The sequence below is a fragment of the Trichosurus vulpecula genome, chromosome 2 (genome assembly GCF_011100635.1).
Source record: "Trichosurus vulpecula isolate mTriVul1 chromosome 2, mTriVul1.pri, whole genome shotgun sequence".
Lineage (NCBI taxonomy): Eukaryota > Metazoa > Chordata > Mammalia > Diprotodontia > Phalangeridae > Trichosurus > Trichosurus vulpecula.
In genome coordinates this window covers 442,349,471-442,374,150 of record NC_050574.1, presented here as the reverse complement: position 1 = coordinate 442,374,150, position 24,680 = coordinate 442,349,471, and the positions used below count along the sequence as shown (strand labels likewise).

Here is a 24,680-nt window from a genome sequence, read left to right as displayed (position 1 = left end):
TATTTGTGTCCTCCCCATATAATTTTGTATTTATTTTCTCTATTTCCTGTATTTACTCATCTCCCCAGTAGAATATAAGTTCATTGAGGGTCAGTGCAATGGGAACAATATCTTAATCCTCCCCATCCCTGTCCCCCTCTTCCTACATTGTTTCAGGGACTATTTGCCTGTTTACTGAAAGAAGATGAGGTCCCTGACTTGTTTTCAGTAGAGTGTTCACAGATGGGATTCTGACTCGTGATTACATTATTCAAAAGGCAAAGGACTTTCCCTGAGCCTGTGACCCATCTCTCTGACACCTAGTTAAGTCCAAGTCATCCAACACCTATTTTAAGCTAATCACATTAGCGTTCCAAGTCTGCTCATTCTCCTTTCGTTACCAATTGTTTTCCCCAAAGTGTCAAGGTCCATTCATGATTCCATGAAACAGCAGCAAAATCCATGGCTAAGAGGAGAAAGCAACCAAAGCAAAGAGTTTAAGCTGGAAATAATCAGATACAGTGAAGACAGATCCAGCCCAGACAAAATCCTCAATGCACACAGCTTTGGTTCAATCTTTTAAAATCCTCAGCAAATTTGTGTGGGGAAAAGAGAACTAAAACTTGAGTCTTTTCCCTCCCTTCTTGCCTTTTCTCTCCCCCCAGCCTCCAACCAAGGGCAATACTTCAAAGGAGACAATGCATTTAAACATGGCATATGCCTGGTAAACTTGTTTTCACAGCTCCCAACAGACAGTTTTGTTCGAGAATGTGCCACCTTTCTTGGCAGTCCAGAAATAACACTGCTACAGAGCTGGTTTAGCCTTCTGGCTATAAGAATTCCACTTTAGTGCTCCTCTGGAGGGAACCAACTGCAAGGGTCTGAGAAACATTCTGGAATGTCCCGAGCTGGGGTGTTAGAAAATGGGTGTGTCAGAACACACAAATGCAGGAGATTAACTTCCCCTTCCCCCTCCCCCCCAACCTCTGCAACGCACATACCCTCCAGCCATAACTGGCCTACTTTGCGCCAGACAAGTTACAAACTTCATTTGCTCCTCACAACAATCCTAGGAGGAAGGTGAGGCTGTTATCTCCATTTAACAGTTGAGGAAACTGACACAAACAGATTAAATGACTCAACCAGGGTCACACAACTCTTAAGTGTTTAAGGCCAGATCTGAACTCAGGTCTTTCTGACTCCAAGCCCAGCACTCCACTATCTACTCCACCACCTCATTGCCTAACCGAAAGAAGATGGATTCCATCTCTCTTTCTTACTACCTGGATTCCTCCTCTTTACGATGAAGAGGTTGGTAAGGTCCCTTCCATCTCTAGGACTATGATAACCTCTAGCAACCTTTTTAAAATTCCCAATGAAACCATGATGAGCTTAGTAGAATCATTTTTTCTAAAATTTCTAGACAATTTCTAAAATAGTTATGCTATTTGTGTTCAGTATCTCATGATGACAATTTCCTTTGTGAAAGAGTGGTTTGCTATTTTGGAAGCTGAGGTGGGGAGAGGATCAGTGAATAGTGATAGGAAGGGGAAAAAAATGGACTAACAACAAAACCATAAAAAATACACTTAAGAGCAGAAGGAATTTCAAAAAGGGATACAAACAGGACATTTTTGTCACTACCATGTTAAACTTAAAACACAAGCTGTACTAACCAAAGTTCACAGTTACATATACAGTCCTCTTCTGTTCTTTGTCTATGTTTGTTGATATGGATTTCATAATAAATCATTTTAAAGGAAAAAGAAATGATTCACCCATTAACTAGTTTCAGGCAAGGATGAGAGGAGGCTCAAACATCTCAAATCAAACAACAATAACAGAAACCTTTGGCAAAACCTTGCTCCAGAGAGCAAAGTTCCTGTCTTCTTTGTCATCTTAATTCTTGAAATTCAGTTTCATTCTCAGTCCAACAGCTCTTTCTTTGGGGAGGTGGTTCTGTCTTGTGTCTGTGGCTCAACAGTGCATCAAGGTTGTCTGTATCTCTTAATTTTGATACCCTGTGTCAATAACTCAGAGCAATGAACTCTAGAGTCATTATCTTACTGGAATGCCATGACATCATAACGGATTCACTTCATTGCAAAACCAAGGAGCACTTCTCTAAGAATAGAAAGCTTTTGTGAATCAAGCTTTTCTGCCAACTGAATGCTCTTTTGAAATAGCTGTTTTACATGTGATTATGACATGTAGTAAAATGAAGATTCCACTCAGAAACACATAGATGTTGGCAGTGGCTACATAAGACAAAATTAGGGAGAAACCTAGCAATTATCTGGTTAATTTGATACACATAGACTGTTAATTCACAATAGTTCTTGCTCCCAAGAGGGATGATGATGATGGAAGAGGGGTTGAATGATTCAGATTGGTAACTGCTTATATCAAATTCCTCCCGCTCTCACTGATATGTGTCACTGTTTGGGCTTCAAAGACACTGATGAACTTCAATTGTCATTTTTTTTAACACAAAATATATCAAGAGCTTATCTATCTCTCATCCCATAAAATGAGCCTGTGAAAGACAATCGATATAAGATTCCCAGACATAACACTCTGGCAGATATGCAGAGCTATGTAGCAAGACTGTGCCTTTGTGGTGAAACTTTCAAATCCTAAGAGACACTAGAATTCTGATGACCTAAATTAACATTGGCCTTTCACGCTGTCACTGGTATCAAATGAAATGTTTCCTGGATTAATCTGATGTAGTGGAGGCAGCCGGGCCTCCAAAGGCTTGTCAGTGGAGGACTGAATAGTCTGATTTCTCTTTCTCAACATTTGTCCAACTCCCATCATGGGAAACCTGCCTCTACTTTTCACACAATTTGGACTCCCCAGAGGATGTGTGGTGCCATTAGGAGCAACTGCTGGAGGAGAACACATACCCTCTTCCCTTGAAGGGCTATTTTTTTCTTCATAGGCAAAAGAGACTGGAGTAGAATGTGTGGGAGCTTTGCTAGGGGAGATGCTCCCCAGTGGTAAAACTGGGGATAATGTCCTTTCATTAGAGTTTCTTCGTAAAATGTTCACTGGTGAACTCAAAATCCTATAGTGATGAGTTGGAGAGAGCAGTTCTATTTGGTCCTCTCGATCAACAGATTCAAAGGACCGCACAACATCTAGGATCAAATGAGCTTCCTTTGACTGGATCCCCATGCTTGCAGATTCTTGCTGATGGAGTTCCTGCTTCTTCATAATTCTTGGGGTCCTAGGATGCTGAATTTCAAGATATTCCAAAGAACAAGAAGCAATGCACCCAGTCTTGGCTCCTACAGCAGCTTCATGGAAGGGGCTAAGGCCACGAAATGAATCTGCAATCAAGAAAACTAAGTTATAGAAAAAGCCATAAGTGCCTGATACAACTTACCTGATATCAACAGGATAACTAAGAAGGGGAAGAAAGAGAGTAACCAACTTTTTTCTTCTTTTTGAAAATTATAATTTATGTTAGTCAACAAAAAGTCCGAATGGGCTGTTGAAGGAAGAGCAGTTTGTACTGACAGGGAATCAATTGGAAAAAAAATGTTTTAGTATGAGATACCTTGCCCTATGGAGTCAGGAAAAGAATATGTGTTTTGCAATTTTGATTTATGGGAAGGAAATGAGTCTCGGTAAAGAGAATGTTGGAGAGAAGCTGGAAAAGAAAGAGGTAAAGAAGAAGATGGACAGCTCTTTTCTGATGAAGACGTTTTCACCTTTATTTTGAAGATTTTTTGAGAAGAAACTATTTGGTGTCTTGAGAGAGATGTGGAACTTTGTTTTCACAAGTGAAAAAAAGTCATCTGCTGTTACAGTAAGGATTTGAGATGACAAATTTTGACATTTTCCCAGTCAAAATACTGTAAATAATTATCTGTTTTTGCCTTATTACTCATTTTTATTTGTTCATAAATTGTATATAAGTAACTACTATTAGGAAAAGAGAGTTCTCCAATATATTAAATAAATGACATTTAATGAACTAATTTGGGGACTTAATTAACTGATGAATAAAAAGAGGCTTTATTTTTATTAATTAGAAAGAAAACACCCAAACACACCCTATAAATAACTGTAAACTTCTATATAACAAGGATAAAAATGGGAAAAAATCAAGTAGCAGGCTAAAGGAGAGACAGGTGATTGTGGTAAATCTCATAAAACCTGGCTATACAACCAAGAATAATGCATCCCTGAAAAATGACTATAATGTTACAGAGGAGAAAATGGGGGGAAATGGGATAGAAGACTTTAAAGCATTCTTTTTGAGAAAAACAGAGCTGGAGACCAGTCTTTCCCCTCTTTTTACACAAACAAGAAAGACAAGAGAAACCTAGAAAGTTAACTATTTTTGAGAAATTTGAGACACTAAATAATAATTAGGTGTTTACATCTTAATAGGGAGAAAGATCATTATCTCTTCAAAACCTCACCTTTTTTAAGAGCCAAAGAAAACTTCAAGTCTTGAGGGGAATCTGGTGCTGTTTTGTTTGATTTAGAGAGTAAAGAAAAACAAGGGGAAAAGGTATGTAGAAAGGAAGAAGTGAAGAAGAGGGAGGCACTGTTCTTCATTATAGGTATGCATAAAAATAAGAATATATAAACATGGAGGCAAGGATAAGGAGATATAATTATTTTATGAACTTTTATCTGAAGGTGGAAAAAAAGGCTGAACACACACGAAGAATGGAATGAAGAAATTTGTTAAAATCAGTTGGAAATTGGAGGGGACAGGGAGAAGGAAGAGGAAGGTTTAAGAGACTGGGTAGAATTGAAGAGGAAATAATGAGAAACAAAAAGAATCCCTCATTTTATTATGGAGGTCACATTAGGAAGGGAGCTTAAAAGGACAAAAAGATTAAGAGCCAGCAACTTAGATATGGGCTAGGTTAATAGAGGAAGGACATAAGGGTAAGATCAGACTATTTCAACTATAGATAACTATCATTAATCCCAGGGGCAGCTAGGTGGGTCAGTGGATGGAGCACTAGACCTGGAATCAAGAAGACTCATTTTCATGAGTTCAAATGTGGCCTTAGACAATTACTAGCTGCAAGTCACTTAACTCTGTTTTTTTCTTTCCCTCCATTTCGTTATCTCTAAAATGAGCTGGAGAAGGAAATGGCAAGCCACTCCAGTATCTCTGCCAAGAAAACCCACAAAAAAATCAGACATTATTGACAAAAAACTCAATAACTGAATTATTAATAATGCCAATACATTTATTTCACTTTTCTTTTTCCTTATAAAAGGATCAGGAGGCAGACAAATAAAGGATATGATGCAAGAAAAAAAAACTAACAATCATATTCATGAATGCAAATGAGATGGGAATTCCCATAAAACAGAGGAGGGTGGCTGGATGGAACAGAAAGCAAAATTAAACAATATATTGTTTAACATTCTCCTACTGACCCTGTTCTTGACCTTACAGATGTCAAAATCATGCCTCTACTTTTCTCTTATCCTGGAACTTTCCTTCTCACCCTGGAATATCCTACCATGTTCATAGAATATCCCTCCACAAGATTTTCCTTTTTCTCTCATTGGTGAGTTTCTCCTGAAACCTCCTTTTTTAAAAGGGGCCCAGGCTGGCCTATCTTCATGCCTCTTTCAGCAATAGAAGTGATCTTCCAGACTTCAAAATCACCCTCCCCCCAACTAGCCAAGTGCTTTTCAGCTTCTTTTTTTGTGTTGTCTTCCTCCATTACAATGTAAATTTTTTGAGGATAGAAAATATTCTTCTTGTTTATATTTGTTATCTCCAGCTCTTAAGACAGTTCCTAGCAATAAGAACTTAATCATTCAATCAATCATTTCTCCTTTCCTTCCAAAACATTTAGAATACAAAGTCTCACACAAAGTTATGATGAAAGATTGGAGCAGAATGTGTTACATCTCTAGTTAATCCAAAAGAGCAAGAGTGGCAATCACGATCTCATAGAAAAGAACAGTAAAAATGTAAACAGGAAAAAGAGTTAAGCAAGGAAACTATATTTAATTTAAATGTAACACAGAAAATGAAGTAAAATAAACATTAAATACAAACGTACCCCAAATGAAGCATATTAAATATTTGAAGGAAAATCTCATTGAACTTCAGGGAAAACACAGACAAAACAGTAATTCTGGAGAATCTTAATTTGCTCTTTTCTTATTTAGCCATATTTAAGCAAAATATAAACATGAAAAGAGTTAAAAATCTGAATAACATTTTAGAAAGGCTGAATATGATAGTTTGCTGGCAATTACTGAAAGGGAATTAAAAGGAATATACATATTTCTTAGTTCTGCATGGCACTCTTAACCTAAATAAATGTAGAAAAATCAAACACATCCATTACTGATTATAACACAAAATCATAATTAACAAAGGTAATTTAAAGAAAGAAAGGCCTTAGTGAAGACAAAAGATTTTGTGGGTCAAAAAAAAAATTATAGACATGATAGAAAATTTTATCACAGAAAATTGTAATGAACATTAAGAAACCTGTGAGATGAAGCCAAAGCAGTTTTAAGGGGAAAAATTATATCTCAAAACACAAAATCAACAAAAGAAAGAAGATAAAAAAGCCATAAACACACAAAAAAGAAATTTTGAACAATAAAATTGGAAAAAAATTTGGTGAATAAATAAAATTTTGAGGTTTATAAAGAGACAAATAAAGTGGAAAACCATTAACTAACTTTTAAAGAAAGAAATACCAAATCACAAATAGAAAAATATGTAAAAGGAAAAATCACAACTAATGATCAAGGAATAAAAGGAATTTAGACATCACTTTGCCTAATTGCATGACAATTTGTGCAAATGGATAACAACAAATTCATATTTATGAAAATATATAATACCCGAACAAGACAAGTCACTTTAATTTTTAAGTGCAACTCTCTGAGGGTTATGCACTAGGGAATGACCTGCATTATATAGAGAGAATTAATTTGAGCTGCTTTACCTGGGAATTCCCTATACCTGTGAAGTCAGAGGAACAGTTTCCATCCTTATCACTATCAAGTAGGTAAGAGACAGAGTGAAGAGACCTAAGAATATAATAATATTTAAGGCAACACTTTTTATTAGAGAAAATAATTGTAAACAAAATGGGAGCCCATCATTTAAGGAACAGCTTAACAAATTGTCATAACATGAATGCAATGGAAATGAAGGCTATGATAGGTTCAGAGATATATGAAAGGACATGTGTGAACTGGTACAGAATGAAGTGAGCAGAACCAGAATGTGTTTGACCATAACAAAGTGAGGGGAAACACCTCTGAAAGACCTTTGGCTATAATAGGAGCAACCAATCATAATTTCAAAAGATGGAAAATGAAACTTATCTTGCATCTCTTAGAAGAAAGCTAATGGACTATAGGTACAGAATCAGATATACATTCTCAGATATAGCTAATATATTAATTTGTTTTGCTTAACTATACATATTTGGTATAAGGGAAGACTTTTCCTGGGGGTGAGGGAAGTGATAGAGAGGAAGATAAGTTGGTAGTTGTGGTAATAAAAAAAATCAATAAAACATTTTAAAACCTAAAATAAATGAAAATAACAAGATAAAGGTAAAATAACATTTTAAAAACAAGCTTAGACTAGTATATAAATGTTACTCATTATTAATATCTAATTAATGTCAAATTCCTAGCTTGCAGTTTGTGCCAGGAAAGAAAGGGGAAGGCCCAAAAATTTGCTTTTAATAAAAAAATAGATTTCAAGTTCAATTTGCAACATGATGCATTTCTATTTTTTTCTACCAAACATATACTGTAGGTATAAACGACTTGTTTTAATGGCCCAGTGTAGGCAGCTGCCTAAGTGGTGTGATATGAGGAGTGATTTAGGGGCCCTGGCAAATCTCCCAGCTGAAAAATATCCCCTTTGTAAACTGATCTCCCTGTTCCCAACACCCCATGCTCATTCCTGCCTCTTTGCTTTTGCTCATGCTGTTTCCTTACTTAAGGTCCTCCTCCCTAATCCTTCAAGTTCTGCCTCCCCATAAAGCCTCCGACTTCTCCAGCCCACACAGATTTCTCCCTTCTTTGACCTGTTGTGCATATAATTGGCAACACAGTTAGACATGTACTTGTTCTCTGTTATATGTACCTTAACCTTATCTCCTCAATAAGACTGTGAACTGTGAGGGTGGGAACTATGCCTTTTACTTCTATATCTTAACAGGACCAAGGATAACACTGGACGTATGGAAGGCATTCAATAAATACACCTGGGTTGATTGATGAAGCAAATTGCTTTTGACTAACCTTTTTCTGGGAAACTTGGCTTGGTAGCTTTCTGGTCCTTTCTGGCCTTGGTGTTTTGAATCTGTGTGATGAGACAAGCAGATGGCTGTTTGTATGAAGTCAGGTTCTTATCTAGTGTTTTTGGAAATGGTCGATGAAGAAAATCCCCTTTCTTGTCTTGCTCTTTAAGCTTTTTGTCCTTTAAATCAAGAGAGAGAGAAACACACACAGAGAGAGAAAATCAATTTCATTCTTCTTTAAAACAGAAACAAATGAGAAATGTTAGACCATCTGAACCTCACACTATGGGCTGTATTTAAAGAAAGAAAAAGAAGTCACAGTTAATCCAGCGAATTAAATGTCCCTTGAAATTCTGTTAGTGTGTGCTCCTAGGATTTGATGACTTCTGAATCCTTTGAACCATGCTGTTTCAAGGAATTCCATCAAGGGCAAGGTCATTCTTGTGAGGTCATTTATTCTGGGTTGTGCTGATTGAAGGAAGGACATATAAATCTAGGCTATCTCAAATCTACCATATGCCTTTAAAGTGATACCCTAAGATTCTGTTTATAGCATTTCCTTTGCAAGGGCAGCACTAAATTTAAAAGCTTCTAATTTATTTTAAACCAACAAGGAGAGTCAAGGAAGTGAATAGCAGAATTATGACCACAAATTAGTTGCTCTGTAAGATCCTGGATAGGAGCTAAGTAGCACAGTGGACAGAGCACCTGGCTTGGAGTCAGGAAGATCTGAATTCAAATGTGGACACTCACTTAGCTGTGTGACTCTGGGCAAGTCACTCAACCCTGTTTGCCTCAATTTCCTCATCTATAAATGAGCTGAAGAAGAAAATGGCAAACCACTACAGTATCTTTGTCAAGAAAACTGCAAACGAGGACATGAAGAGTTGAGCATGACTGAAACTCAACGACAAGAAGATCCCAGATATTAGAGTTTGGTTTAGATAGAAAACCTAGATCTTTTTCTACTCATTTTTTGAGTATAATTGAGGCATATAATTAAGTTACTTAATCCTATATATACACACACATATATTATACACACACACATACATATACATATATATACATGTATATTTAAGGGGATGCATATACATTCACCTTTTAATTTATGAATCTCCAATTCCATGACATACAGAGCCATTCTTTAGGGGATTCAATGCATTTATAATAAGCAGGTTTTCCTGTGAAGAACAAAGTTTGGGCAACAGAACAAGGGCAAAGCAGATTCCTCCCTAATTATACTTATTTTATCTAATTGAGTTTGGCTTCAAGCATCGCCTATATTTTCCCCCTGGTAGCTGTAGGGTAGAGACTGTCTTTTGCTTTTGTATCTCAAACACTTAGCTTAGTGACTGGCAAATAGTAGGTACTTAATAAGGACTGACTATCCTTTCCTACTGGATTCTTTCACTTTGTCAGAGGCTGGAGATTTTACCTGGATTATTTTTTTTTTTTGCTAGCAGTAAGCTGTTTATTAGCAAACGCTCCAAAAACACATTTTTGCCATATTGGTTATGCTATGTTGATTAAGCAAAAACAGTGAATTCAAATCACCTTAAATAAAATCAGTTTTGAGTGTTTTCATCTGTCAAATGTTGTACCAAGTCATACCTTGTGACAATAATTAGTTTGTTTTAGCCTACAGGCTAAAATACAAGCTCCCTTTCTTTGCTTTTCTAGAGACTTTAAGAAAATCTAAGTTATTAATAAAATCTTTTAGCCTTAGACCCTCCAGATGAGAATCTGCCTGGTCATTAGGACAAAGTTAGCCCCTGAACTATTTAAATTCTTGTGTATTCAGATTAGCCACAATCATCTCATTTATACTCTCTGTAAGGAATTAAAGATTGTTATCATTCATTTATTTATTTTGCCCATAATCTAACTAAAATTTGATTTTTCTCCTAATTACATGTAAAAACAATTTTTACCATTCTTTTTAAAAAAAATTCTAAGTTCCAAATTTTATCCCTCCCTCCCTTCTCTGCGCCTTCATAGAGAATGAAAAGGAAAGCAATTTGATAAAGGTTATACATGTATAGTCTTGCAAAACATATTTCCATATAAGTCATGTTGTAAAAGAAAAGATAGGCAAAAAACCACAAGAAAATAAAGTTTTAAAAAGTATGCTTTGATCTGCATTCAGACTCCATCAGTTCTTTCTCTGGAGCCATGTGGATAGCATTTTTCATCATGAGTCCTTTGGGATTGTCTTGGATCATTGTGTTGCTGAGGATAGTTAAGTCATTCACAGTTGATCATCATACAATATTGCTGTTACTGTGTAAAATGTACTCCTGGTTCTGCTCATTTCACTTTGCATCAGTTCATATAAGCCTTTCCAGGTTCTTCTGAGAACACCCGGCTCATCATTTCTTAAAGTACAACAGCATTTTATCACAATCATATATACTTGTTCAGTCGTTCCCCAACTGATGGGCATCCCCTTATTTTCCAATTCTTTGCCATCACAAAAAGAGCTGCTGTGAATATTTATGTACACATAAGTCCTTTTTCTTTTTTCTTTGGGATACAGATCTAGTAGTGGTATTGCTGGGTCAAAGGGTATGCATCATTTTATAGCCCTTTGGGCAGAGTTCCAAATTACTCTCTAGAATGTTTGAATCAGTTCACAAGTCCACCAACAGTGCATTAGTGTCTCAATTTTCCTACATACCCTCCAATATTTGTCATTTTCCTTTTCTTTCATATTAGCCAATCTGATAGGTGTGGAGTAGTTCCTCAGAGTTGTTTTAATTTGCATTTCTCTAATCAATAGTGATTTAGAGCACTTTTTCATAGGACTATAGGTAGTTCATCTAAAAACTGCCTTTTCATATCTTTTGACCATATATCAATTGGGGAATGACCTGTGTTCTTATACATTTGACTCAGATCTCTATATATTTCAGAAATGAGAACTTTATCAGGGAAACTTCCTGTAAATTTTTTTTTCACATTTATGATTACTGTGTATTTTCCTCCATCCTCTTTTCCCTTCTGTTTATCCTACTCTCTCTCTCTCCCCCCCCCCCCCTCTCTCCCTGTCCATCCTCTAAAGTGTTTTGCTTCTAACTACTGCCTCCCTCGATCTGCCCTCCCTTCTATCAGCCCCATCTCTTTTCTTATACCCTTCCCCCCTCCTACTTACCTGTGGGGTAAGATAGATTTCTATACCTAACTGAATGTGTTATTCCCTCTTTGAGCCAATTCTTATGAGAGTAAGGTTCAAAAGTTCCTCCTACTCCTTCCATTTTCCCCTCCACTGTAAAAGCTTTTTTGTATTTTCTGTGAGATAATTTATACCATTCTACCTCTCTCTTTCCTCTTCTCCCAGTGCATTCCTCTTTCGCACCCCTTAATTTAATTTTTTTTAGATATCCCATCATATTCAATTCACATCCATGCCCTCTGTCTATTTATACTCCTTCTAACTGCCTTAATAATGATAAAGTTCTTAGGATGGACAAGCACCATCTTCCTATGCAGCAATCTAAACTGTCTAACCTTATTGAATCCTTTATGATTTCTCTTTCCTGTTTACTTTTAAGTTTCTCTCAAATCTTGTATTTAAAAATGAAAATTTCTAATCAGTTCTGGTCCTTTTACCAGGAATGCTTGAAAGTCATCTATTTCATTAAATATCTATTTCTTCTCCTAAAGGATTATACTCACTTTTGTTGGATAGGTGATTCTGGGTTGTAATCCTAGCTCCTTTGCCCTCCTGAATGTCATATTCCATGCTCTCCAGTCCTTTAATGTAGAAACTGCTAAATCTTGTGCTTTTCTGACAGTGGTTCCACAATATTTTAATTGTTTCTTTCTGGTTGCTTGAAATATTTTCTCCTTGACCTAGGAGCTCTGGAATTTGACTATAATATTCCTGGGAGTTTTCAGTTTGGGATCTCTTTCAGGAGGCAATTGGTTCTAGAATATCAGGGCAGTTTTTGTTGATAATTTCTTGAAAGATGATATCTAGGCTCTTTTTTTTGATCATGGCTTTCAGGTAGTCCAATCATTCCTAAATTATCTCCCTTTAATATGTTTTCCAGATCAGTTGTTTTTCCAATGAGATATTTCACATTTTCTTCTTTTTTTATTCTTTCATTTTGTTTTATTGTTTCTTGATGTCTCATTAAGTCATTAGCTTCCACTTGCCCAATTCTAATTTTGAAGGCATTATTTTCTTCAGTAAGCTTTTGTGCCTCCTTTCCCATATGGCCATTTCTACTTTTTAAGGAATTCTTCTCTTCAGTTAATTTTTGTGCATCTTTTTCCATGTGGCCAATTCTTCAGTATATTTTTGTACTTCTTTTACCATTTGGACTTATCTGTCTTTTAAGGTGCTATTTTCTTCAGTATTTTTTTGTGTCTGCCTCTTTACCAAGCAGTTGACTCTTTTTTAATGTGTTTCTTGTAATCACTCTCATTTATTTTTCCAATTTTTCATCTACCTCTCATTTGATTTTTAAAAAATCCTTTTTGACCTCTTCCAGGAAGTCTTTTTGGGCCTGAGACTAATTCACATTTTTTTATTTGAGGCTTTTGAATGTAGTAGCTTTGACTCTGTTGTCTTCTGAGTTTGATCTTCCCTGTCACCTTAGTAACTTTGTGTGGTCAGGTTATTTTTTGTTGTTTGCTCATTTCCCCATCCTATTTCTTGACTTTTAACTTGATGTTAAAGTTGGCTTCTGTTTCTGGAGCGGAGGGTGCGCTTTCTACAGCTTTAGGGGTTTTGTGCAGCTATTTTCAGAGCTAGTCCTGGGGGGTCTGTAAGATTTCAGGTCTTCTAAGGTGGTAAGGAAAAGAGGGTTTACTACTATCTTGGCCTGTGCTCTGGCCCACAACCCATCATAAGTACTCTTTTCTGCCCTGGAACTACGACCAGTGTCCCTATGGTGTGCTAATACACACCTGGGACTGCAACCCAGATCCATGTATGGGCAATGCAACAGAGTCCTATACTCAGTAATAGCAAAGGGACCTCTGTAGTCTTCTGCCACTTGGACGATCTCCTTACTGTCTGTGACCTAGAGCTCCAGAAGCCGCTGCTGCCAATTCAGTCACTCTCAAAGCCTGCTACTGTCTTGCCAGGGTGTACTGGTAAGCAAAATGGCCTTTGTTTTCTTGAGACTAATCCTTACTAGGTGCTAAGGCCCAGGCCCAAACCCCTATTAGGTGTAAAACCTTAGTGGGTGTGGATTGGCAACTAAGGTGGGGCCCAAGGTGGGGCTAACTCCAGGGAGGACCTAGTTCACATGTCTGGGACAGCAGAGGCTCTTAGACCACATGGGTTTAAGTCGCCTCTTTATGACGATTTTAGGTCATGTGGGTGAGTCACATGTGTGACTCACCCCTGACGCTGAAAAAGATATACAAACTAGGGGTTGGCTGTCTGTTCCTTGGAGCTCATTCCCACAGCAGTGGTGGCGCATCTGACTCTGGGCCAGTCCTTGTTCTGAGCTCCCAGGCTGAACCTAGATGTTGGTAACTATGAATCTGTATTGCGTCTGTCTGTTGATGTTTGTACTTTGTAATTTGCTCTGAAGTTCAGGGTGCTGGCTTTTTCCCCTGAACCAAGTGAATGATATTTGTATGCTGAATTAAAGTAAGCTTGTTAACCCCTTCACCTTGCTTTCCTTAGTTAAGCAGATCAAAAGAACCTGTGCTGTTGGCAGCTTTCTGGGTGCTGGCTGTGGGTGGATCTTACACCCCCACAGAAGCTGCCAGCTGGATTGTGGAAACACAGGGGAATCTCTGTGCTGGATTGAGCTCCATTCTCACAAACAGTGAGACAGACCTTTTCTGCCAACCTTCTAAGTTACCTTGGGCCGGAAAATTGTTTTTTCCTTTTTCCCAAAATCCTTTTATGGGTTCAGCTGATCCACAATTTGTTTTGAGGTGTTATTTTAAAGTTGTTTGGAGGGACATTTGGGAGAGCTCAGGCAAGTTCTCTGCCATCTTCTCATTATTACTTAGAGAAAGATGACTATAGAGTCTTACTGACTAAAATGAAAGAAAAATTTAAAAAGAATGTAACAAGAAGAATTTGGCACAAGGAGAAAGAGTTGGGAGGGATTTAAAACCTTTGCTGCCTTTATATAGTTTGTAAGGGAAGCCTGTCACCTGAGTTCTTTGTTCCATAAAGAGACAGGGGTGGATGGGTTAAAGGGGCAGCCAGCCATACTTAGTCCACAGTCACCATGGTACTGCTACTCTGTCCTTCTATCTCTTAATATGTCCTCTGTTTTTTTCCCTTCAGACAGCCTATTCACTTTCTTCAGTCACTTGCAGAATGTTAAAAAAACATAATGTGCAGAAATTCACCCTCCAGTTCAGAGAATGCAATAGCTTGGTTTTTTCCAGGACCATTGTTAGGCATTTGTTTTTAAAAGGATCAGTGACATCATAGGGTGATGCTTTGGCTTGTATGTGAATTGGATTTAAGTGAGGTAGAGTTGCACAAAGCCTCACTTTCTTTTCCAGAGTCACTGAGGTCCAGTGGCAAGACAAAAGTCAGGATGACTAGTGATGGCCTAGGATGCAGTGTCTTCAATATCTGACCAAGCTCTAAGGGCTCCACAGCACTGGTTTCAGCTGCCTTCATGGCCACTTAAACTGTTCTCATCTGCCCATTCTATTGCTCATTCACATGCTTAGGGTAGATACCACCCCCCACCCTGCCCCGCCAAACTCACCGATGAGTTTGAGGCCTGTTGGTTACCTTCAACATGGTTTAGTTCATCTGCTGAGATAGTTTTACCAGGGTGTGGCCACCGAACATGCGATAGCTTCTTGGAGCCAGTGAAAGTTGGGTGACAGGTGGACACTAAAGGTGGATGAGCAGCCCTGAGAAAGCCTTGGCAAGACCTCACACCAGAGTTGATAGTCCTCCCTGAGCACTCCATACTCCCCCTTTCTGGGAGTAAGAGGACCACAGATTCCATGATTCCACAGAAAGATGTTGGGACCCTTTCCTCCACCTGCAAGTCACTCAATCTGAGATCTATCTGGATGGACTGTTATACATACCACCTGGAATAAATATTATTGTTAATGGAAACTGAATTGTTTGAAATGTTGTTTGGTGGTATTATCACTATTAAGAGGAAGTCTTTTTCCTGCCTTTAAATTCTTTTTGTAATGTTTGAAATTAAATGGGCAGCCACACACCTGATCTCACAAAAGGAGAAAAAAAAGATTCTGATTTTTATATTCCCGCCTAAAGTTTAGAAGCACTTGTAACTGAAAAAAAAAGTCATCCATTTTTCATTGATACTGTTCTAAAGCTTTTCAAGGAAATAACTTCTCATACTTTCATAATTCCTTCCTAATAACAAATTTCAAAGCATTTTGAAAATAAGTTGAGTTACATTATTCCTACTTTGTATATGAAAGTGATTTCAAGGAAGATAACTGTAAGTGGCTCATATGAAGTCATCCAGCAGTAGAGTCAGATGTAGAAATCAAAGCTGAATGGAGGTTAAATGCAATGCCCACCTTCCAACCTTCCATGTCCCAATAGGTGGTGACTATGGGTATGAAAAGTGACGTACGGTGTTAATTGCTGGCTTTGCTTTGCTATAGGGAGAGACAATAGCAACTAATATTTATAGGAAACTTTAAAAGTTTGCAAAGCACATAGATTATATCATTTGGTCCTCACAACAGGCCTTGAAGGTAGGCCGAGGCAATCTGGTGCAATGGAACATACTTGATTGAGTAGTTTCAAATCTTAGCCCAAACACTCACTATCTATGTGCCTAAGTCAATTGAGCTCACTGGGCCTCCATTTCCCCATATTTTGATGAGGGGTTTCAACTAGGTAAACTCTGATAGCCCTTCAAGTTCTAATTGTATGATACTTAAATGTGTACTACAGTTATTATTATCCTTATTTTACAAGTAAGTAAATTGAGACTTTGAGAGCTTAAGTAACTTCAGCATTCTATCCACTATTTTTTTTTGGTGTGAGGCGGGGGTCAGGGGACCTTGATCTTCCTATCTCCCTGGTAGTCCTCATGTCAGGATGATCCTCAATACCAAGCTGCACAAAAGTTTTGACCTGTCCCATTTCCCCAAAATTGCACATTGTGTGTCTTCTTTGGCAGCCTGCCCTCTGCTCTGAACATACTGAAATATGAGAAGATAACAACGCAACTTGAAGGAAAAGAAAAGAAATGGAAGCCAAGATTCCTGGTCCCTGGGAGGTTTCCCATTCTTGACCCTATATTGCATGGTGGGGATGGTTAGGAGGAAGAGGTACGGCCTCCCAAAGAAATATAACTTTGGGAGCAGGGCCACGGAAAATGTTCGATGGTAGTCACGGCATTATCTCTGAATATTCACGAGAAACCCAGGGAAACAGGGACAGTACCAGGGATAGGGACTACTGCTATATTTTTTCATTTCTATTAAGCTTCTCAAGACACGCCAAAAATGATCCTTCCTATCTTCTAGGCTGTCTCAAGTCTATCCTAAAATAGATTAAAGCACCATTTCTCCATCTTGCTCTGCCCCCTCCTATGGATATGCTTCCACCTCCTTTGAGAAAAACTGACAAAGAAAAACCTCTCACCAATCATTTTTGCTTTGCAAGGTTTATTTTTGGCCTTTTCTGAAAAGGCCAGAGTCAATGTTTGCAAAAAGGCCTCTAGTTCTTCTCATTTTTCATATTTCACTGAAAAGTGGATCAAATCTTCCTTATGTATTCATGAACATTAAAATAATCAATATCAATTCCAGGGACTTCATTTTTAAAAAATCATTCCAAGCAATAAGAAAACCCAACCTGGGACTAAAATGAAGAAAAAACATTTTTGGAAGGAGGTAGACTTACATTCACCCTATTTTAAAAGTAGTTTTTGAATATACAGTATTCTTTTTAATATGTTCAGAAGCCCAGTTTATTATAGACTGCATTCTTCCACTACATCCCCTCAAATGACCATTAAACTTTCAAAATTTCAAAAATCAAAAGGCAAAGGGCCAATAGAATGATAGGTTTGAGAGTTTAAAATGTATAATGGGCTGTCAAACAAGAGACAATGTTAATTTTCTATGGAAAGAGAAGAAAGGCATCCCAAAGCATCTCTCTACTGATCAACAAAATCATTTGTTAACTAATAAGGAGAAACTGATGCTAGAGAGAGGAGAAGTTAATGTATTAACCTGTAAATTCTAAAGCTAGCACAAAGGATTTTGGCTGTCTTGGTCTGCATTCAAATAAGCGACCTAACCCCTGCATGCTATCATATGTGCCAGCATTTTAGCCCAAGGAATCTCTACAACTGTCAAAGTTGGCTTACCAACAGTATTGGTAGTAATTTCATAGTAATCTCTTTCTGAGGACATGTTGAGATTGTTATAGGATCAGTATACCCCTTGGTCGGTCTATGTAAAAAGAGTCAAATACCCACCTGAAAATGTGAAGGGTAATCTCATTGCCTCCGAATGACTTTTACTCCATGAACAAATCAATCATTCCACAAGCATTTATTTCATACTTGTATGTACTAGGCCTTATGCTAGGGACTGGGGATAAATGAGCTTTTAATTATACCTTTAATTTACATGGACTATCTCCTTTGGGGAAGAATATTGGGAAGTTTATTGCTGTTAAAACAACAGCAATAAACCTCTAAGTGAATGAACTAATAAATGAGTGGAAAGAGGAAAGAGAGAAAAGAAGACAAACTCTTAGAAAAGGAATGATAAAGGATAGGGAAATGAACAAGCTATAGGGGAAAACATCTAGCAAAATCAATAAATATGGACTAAAAGATTCCAAAGTGAAAAAACAACAACAGCAAAAAAAATATTCCAAAGTTATATCAACAGAAAGAAAAAAAAACAATTGTTTTTAATTCTGGCCCATGAAATAAAGCAGGATTTAGCATACAGTATATCAACTTACAAAATAAACACTAAAGAACATCAGAGGACCTGATATCAGTAAAGAAAGATCTGATATCTTTAATGAGATAGTTATTATTGATAACAAAGAACAACCTCAACAGATAGCAGAGAAAGAAACTGCAGAATCTCACAAAAATTTGGAAGAATTGTATGATGTTATATAGAACTCAAGGTGTGAACAGGACATTCATAAAATAGTATCACATTCTGAAGCAAAAAAGACTTGGAAATAAATACACAAAAGAAGAATTTTAAGTTGGACATTAATGCTATTAGAATAGTAATGTATAAAGGAAATATTACAGGAAGACCCAAGACTAAAGGGAGACGAAAATGATTTGCCTAGGAATAATCTTGTTATATATGTAGAAAAATATTTTAGACACACTTTCATTGTAGCAAAGACCTGGAAACAAAGTGAGTGGCCATTGATTGGAGAACAGTAATATACAGCTGCTTGCTTGGAACCATATCAATCATGGCATAGGATAAGCTTAGGCTAGCAAAGGTGTTCATCTTAATGTAGAAATATTTATCCCTTAATCAAAAGCAAACACTTTTGAAAAGGGACAGGGTCAAAGGAGAAAATTGAATAAAGGGGGACAGGATAGGATTGAGGGAAATATAGTTAGTCTTTCACAACATGAGTATTATGGAAGTGTTTTACACAATGATACATGTGTGACCTATGTTGAGTTGCTTGCCTTCTTAGGGAGGGTGGGTGGGAAGGGAAAAAGGGAGGGAATTTGGAACTCAAATTTTTAAAAGCAGATGCTCAAAAAAAGGTTGTTTTTGCATGCAACTGAGAAATAAGATATATAGGGAATGGGGCATATCCTGCCCTACAAGAAAGTAAGGGGAAAGGGGATGGGGTGGGGAGTGGGGTGACAGGAGGGAAGGATGACTGGGGAAAGGGGCAATCAGAATATATGCCATCTTGGAGTGGGGGGAAGGTAGAAATGGGGAGAAAATTTGTAACTCAAAATCTTGTGGAAATCAATGTTGAAAACTAAAATATTAAATAACAAAATAATTGTTGGGAAAAAAGAATATTATATGTATATATATATATATATATACATACATATAATACTACACATTGTTTTCAAAAAAAAAGAAAGAAAGAATATTTACCCTTGATTTAGTATTGAAGGATTTAGAGCTGAATGGAACTGCAGGGGACATCTAGTCCCACACCTTCATTTTAGATGTAAGGAAAACTGGGACTTACAAAAGTTAAATGGCTTGACTTGGATCACATAGGTAGTAAATGACAAAGCCAGGATTCAAACCCAGGTTCTTTGACTTCCTTTAGCATTTACAGTCACCTTCTAATCCTCTACCTAATGCAATAAAATCTCGGGTTAGTCTCTAATTCTCCCTGTGAAATACCATGATGATTCCTATTTATACTTCTCAAATCCACATGATGCCTAGGTTGTTTCCTAAGTTTACTGTATTTCCAAATCTATATATCTCAATTGCTTCATTTAAGCTTTTTCTTCCTTATGATAGTTAACAAATACCTAATTTCCTCCTTCAATCCTTCCAGTGTCATTTCATTTTGCAGGACAAAATGTGCAAAGTGCTGTCTATGAAAACTTGCTCCCCATTTTATTTTCTTCTAATGCACTGAATAGCCCATCTTAGGCATTCCCTGCCTTAGATGGGCCCAGGGGCTTGGAGAGGGGAAAATCTGTTTCCTCTGTACCCTAGCTTAGCTTAGTCCATGCATATTTGACAATGGTAAAATACTGAAGATAGTGACAACCATGATGGGAAGGAGAGAAGGAACTAATCAGATTTCTGAGATTTCTTCCAGGCTGCAGAGGTTATTTTCTGACTGCTGGGTTTTTGTTTTTTGTTGTTGTGGTGGGTTTTTTTTTTAATCCCTGGCTACCAATTTCATAAAGAAAAGTCAATGGGGGATTTTCTTCTCTCTTCCTTTTACAGGCTGATTTTCATAACAAAATAGCCAATAAACACAGTCAGAGGTGATTTAACAGGCAGAGTCTTGCAGAAAAAATCGAGTTGTGACTGTAAATCTAACTTGGGAACACCTGGCAAACTACCCTTTTTACTCGGACAGAAATACCTTATGTTTAACCACTATAATGAGATGGCTTTATGTAAATTGTATTATAAACATGATAATCATCAACAAAGACTAAGAAACAAAAGCAATAAAATATGAGATGGCTTTATATCACTTTCCAACAGACTGAAGTGTTAGAATGTTAGCTGTGGGAAAACCTTAAATTAAGTAGAGGAGTAATACTGAATAAACTTTGGCAAAAAAATGGGATGTAGACCTTAAGACACTGGGGATTACAAACATTGGTGGGCTCAGAAGTGTGCAGAAATTGAATGAGTTTACCAAAAGAATTCTAGCCCAGCTATCTAACTCATCTGATGCACTTATGTAGTATTTCATATTAGTTCATCTATGTTTGTATCTCATTTCCTTACTAGACTTTATAAGCTCCATGAAGGAATGGACTGGTTCTCAACTGAACAGTACATGATTAAAGGTCTTTTGTTCAGGGGTCCAGAGTAATCTTTCAGAAATAAGCATTTTTAGCTGCTGTAGTATTTACTTAAGAAGCTTTTGCTACTCTTGATCCAAAGCCCTGTTTCTTGCCCACTTTTCTTAGAATAGAGGTTCTTAACTTGGGGTTAGTATGTACTTAATAAATGTTTATTCCCTTCTCTTCTCCCATGAAATTATTTGTGTGCGTGCGTGGGTGTGTGTGTGTGTGCGTGCGTGTATACACACGCATATGTATGTGTATATATAGATAAATAACTGTGTCAATATAATGTAAAATAAATTCCTTTGTAAGTCTGTATATTTTTATTTTAAATACTTAAAAACATTATCTTGAGAAGAGATCCATGACACAAAAAGGCTGAGAATTTCCTCCCTCTGAAGCTTTCATTAAGAAATCATCCTCTTGCTCTGAGTGTAGGATTCAGAGAATATTCAGATCTAGTCACTATTAGAAAATTTGACAGTCTCCAGTTTTTATTTTTCCTTCATAATTGTGGTGATTTCCATCCTAAAATTTCGAATCTTAGATATTTCAGGTGAATTCCAGGATAGCAGTGAAGAGATATTATCACTGTAGTTTGGATTTATAGGGTCCAAAGAGATCCTTCACCCTAAGAGGTTGGGGTGAGGGGTGGGAGAATGATCTATTAATGGATTCTGCAGAGTTCAAGGTTGGCAACTGGGAGGCTCAAGCTCTATACCTGCCTCATGGTATTACCAAACACCATCTGCCTAATCTTTGGTGCTTCACTAAATGGGCGTTGCCTCCGTCAAACTGAGACCTGGGACAAACCTTAACTTAAAAACCCCAATGTCTCTCATTGCACTGGGGCTATCTCCAGTCCTCCTGATCTATATCTTGCCACTGGACCCAGATGGCTCCAGAGGAAAAAGTGAAGCTAGTGACCTTGCACAGCCCTCTCTCACTTAAATCTCTTACTTAAATTCCTTCACTTAACTCCAATTCACCTGCATGTCATAGCATTGCCTTCCTGATGTCATGGTCTTCCTCAAGAATGAAGGACAAACAAGAACAACAATACAGCGGTATCTGCTATGCCACTAAATAGCTATAAAGTCATTCCCTATCAATCAAAGAGAGCTATTCAGACTTTCCACGTTGGCTTCATATAGTGCTTTGTTCTGCATCTATCTGATGTGCTTCTATAGTACCATGTGTTAGCATTCTCTGTGTTTCTGTCTTAACTTCTTACTGGACTTTACAAGTTCCACGAGAGAATGGATCGGTACAAACGGATACAAACTCTCTTTGTATCTTTCTTTACGCCTCTGTTTCACATGTAGTCTATTGTCTTAATAAATGCTTGTTGCAAACCTACCTCTGATGCTGAGAACAAATAAACAAACTGTCAACTCCTAACAAATGATTCATAAAAATTCATTTGGAGTTTAAGTTTATAATAATAGTTGTTTGCATTTAAATAGTATTTTAAGGTTTACAAAATGTTTTACATATGTCACCTCATTTGATTCTCACAACTCTGTGGGCTTATCTCCATTTTATAGATGAGGAAGCTGAGGCAGGCAACGGTTAACTGGCCTGGGCTCACACAGCTATAAGTGTCTGGGGCAGTATTTGACCTCTGGTCTTCCTGATTCCAGATCCAACACACTATCCTTTGTGCCACCTAGCTCCATTTTTTTGACTAATGTTTGAAATGACATTTCCAATTAAACTTAGGTACCAAATGCTAGGTATTAGAGATGCAAAAAAAAAAAAAGTAAAAAAAATTCTCTGACATCAAGGAGTTTATATTTTACTGGGAATTAATAACCCACACACTGATACATGAATACAAGGTAATTTGAAAAGGGAAAGAGAACAACCAGTTGGGGAGATCAGGGAAGGCTGCATGGAGGAGGTAATACCTGAGTCTTAAAGGAAATTTAGAATTCTGAAAGATTAAGTGGGAGTGCATTCCAGACATGGGGGAAGTTTGTGCAAATGCAGATGGAACAGGAAGTTTAGGGAACAATACCCAGCTGTTCAGTTTTCCTGGAACATTCAAATGTCAGGTGGAGCCAGATGTGGAGGGCTCTGATTTTGTTCTAGGGGCAGCAGTTTTATTTTAGAGGCAAAAGTTTTTAAGCAAAGGGATGACACAGCTAGACCTGTGTGCTAGGAAAGTTATTTTGGCAGTCATGTGGAGTATGAATAATTGGAGAGAATAGAGACTGGAGTCAGGGAAAGCAATTAGGAGGTTATTATCATAGTCTAACAGAGGATCAATGAGGGCTTGTAGTATGGTGGTGATTGCATGAGTGGGTCAGAAAGAGATGGAGAGATGGAGAGGTTAGAATCAACAATAGTCATTAACTGAATGAAGCTGGGAAAGAGCCAAGGATGTCTATATAAGGTCATGAACCTGGGGGATTAGGAAGATGATAGTATCCCCAACAGAAACAGGAAGGTTTTGAGGATGGATGCATTTGGGAAGGTACAATGGGAAAGATCCTCACTTCCACTTAGATCTGTTGAGTTTGAGATACTAATGAATGGGTGAAAATGCATTTGTAAAGTGCTTAGCATGTGCCAAGGATGGAACATCTAAGTAGACACATTGGTGATCGGTATTATGAGACCAAGTTTAGGGCTGTATATGTACATATGTGGTCCATCTGCAAAGAGAAGATACTTGCTATAATGGAAGTAGATAAGATCACCAAGGGGAAAGTATAGACAGAGAAGAGAAAATGCCCCAGGATATAGTCTTGGGAAATATTCATGCTTAAGTGACAGGTGTTGAACTTTCAAAAGAGACTGAGAAATGGCCAAGGAGGAAAGAAAGGAAATCATGAAAGTACACCATCATAAAAGCCATGTGAGATAAGTAAGAGTATCTAGGAGGGGGAGCTGATTGACAGAATCAAAAGCAGCAAAGAAATCAATCTTCTAATGTTTTACCTTTAAATGTCCTCTTAAAAAGCATCAGCATTACTTTGCCCTGTATACAGGACCCTCACCTCTTAGCTATATTTTACTTTTAAAAAATCCAATTAATATGGCCTTTATTATAAAAGATAAAATCAGAATCAGTTTGAGCTTTCTGACTTGAGGAAAGTTTTAAAATGAGCATTGCCTCTCCAAGGGTCACTACTGTTCAGAAGATACTTTCTGAGAGTAAACAAAAGTCATTAGGCTCAGACTAATTTAATATAGGTGCAGTTATTTGAAATTTGTAATCCACCTCCATTGGTTCAGTCTTTGGCTTTTAATCCAAAAAGGGGTGGGGGTGGGGATTGGGTAGGGAGAGGGAAGATAATAAAGCCTTAAAATCATAGGGCTCTGATCTCTGGGTTTAATTTTCTTTTTCTTCATCTCAGCGCTTCAAAAGGGGAAAAAAAAGAATGAGACCATGAAGAACAAAATGGCAACTGACCATATTTGATGAATAGAAAGCATTTTTATGAGCACCCAGAGGAATATGAGCTAGGAATGGTCTTTTATTAATCATTGAGACAACCCTTCCCCCATCCTATCCTACCAAGAACACAGATTCCTTTCTTGGGCTAGCAATGCAGTTCAAGCTAAAACCAGAAAGGCTTTTAGAGGCTTTTACCTGTAGAGTCTGGCTTTCCAATTACTTTATTGTGGTCATTTTTGGCTCTTTTTATTTAGTCTCCTACATTACAACTGAGCTAAATTTATTAATCTAAAAATAGCCTGTAATTTAATTAAGATAAATAAATTTAAGTGATATTTTCCCATCAAAAATTCTATTCTCATGCTATATCAGATCCACTCATTAAGGATTTAATAACTGTCTTCAAATAGTTAAAGAATTAACATGTTGAAAGTGTTCTGTGTCTTCCAAATGTAATTCAGCCTACTTTTTTTCTCTTGTTCAATTCTGGGTATAGCTCACTGTCCATCTGTAGTGACTGTTCAAGACAGATGTCATGAGGGATTAACTCAGTGAGCTGCCCATTCA

At 37.4% G+C, this 24,680-nt stretch overlaps 1 protein-coding gene across 1 annotated transcript in view; it reads right to left on the bottom strand.

Annotated features, from left to right (window-relative positions):
- Window positions 1-1,122: 1,122 nt before the first annotated feature.
- Window positions 1,123-24,680, bottom strand: part of HUNK (hormonally up-regulated Neu-associated kinase) — a 146,683-nt gene continuing 123,125 nt past the window's right edge. Inside the window, exons 9-10 of the mRNA XM_036747362.1 lie at window positions 8,257-8,434; window positions 1,123-3,314 (exon numbers count right to left, since the gene is read on the bottom strand). Coding sequence (XP_036603257.1) covers window positions 2,647-3,314; window positions 8,257-8,434 — 846 coding nt within the window. The 3' untranslated portion in view covers window positions 1,123-2,646. The remainder of the gene's footprint in view (window positions 3,315-8,256; window positions 8,435-24,680) is intronic.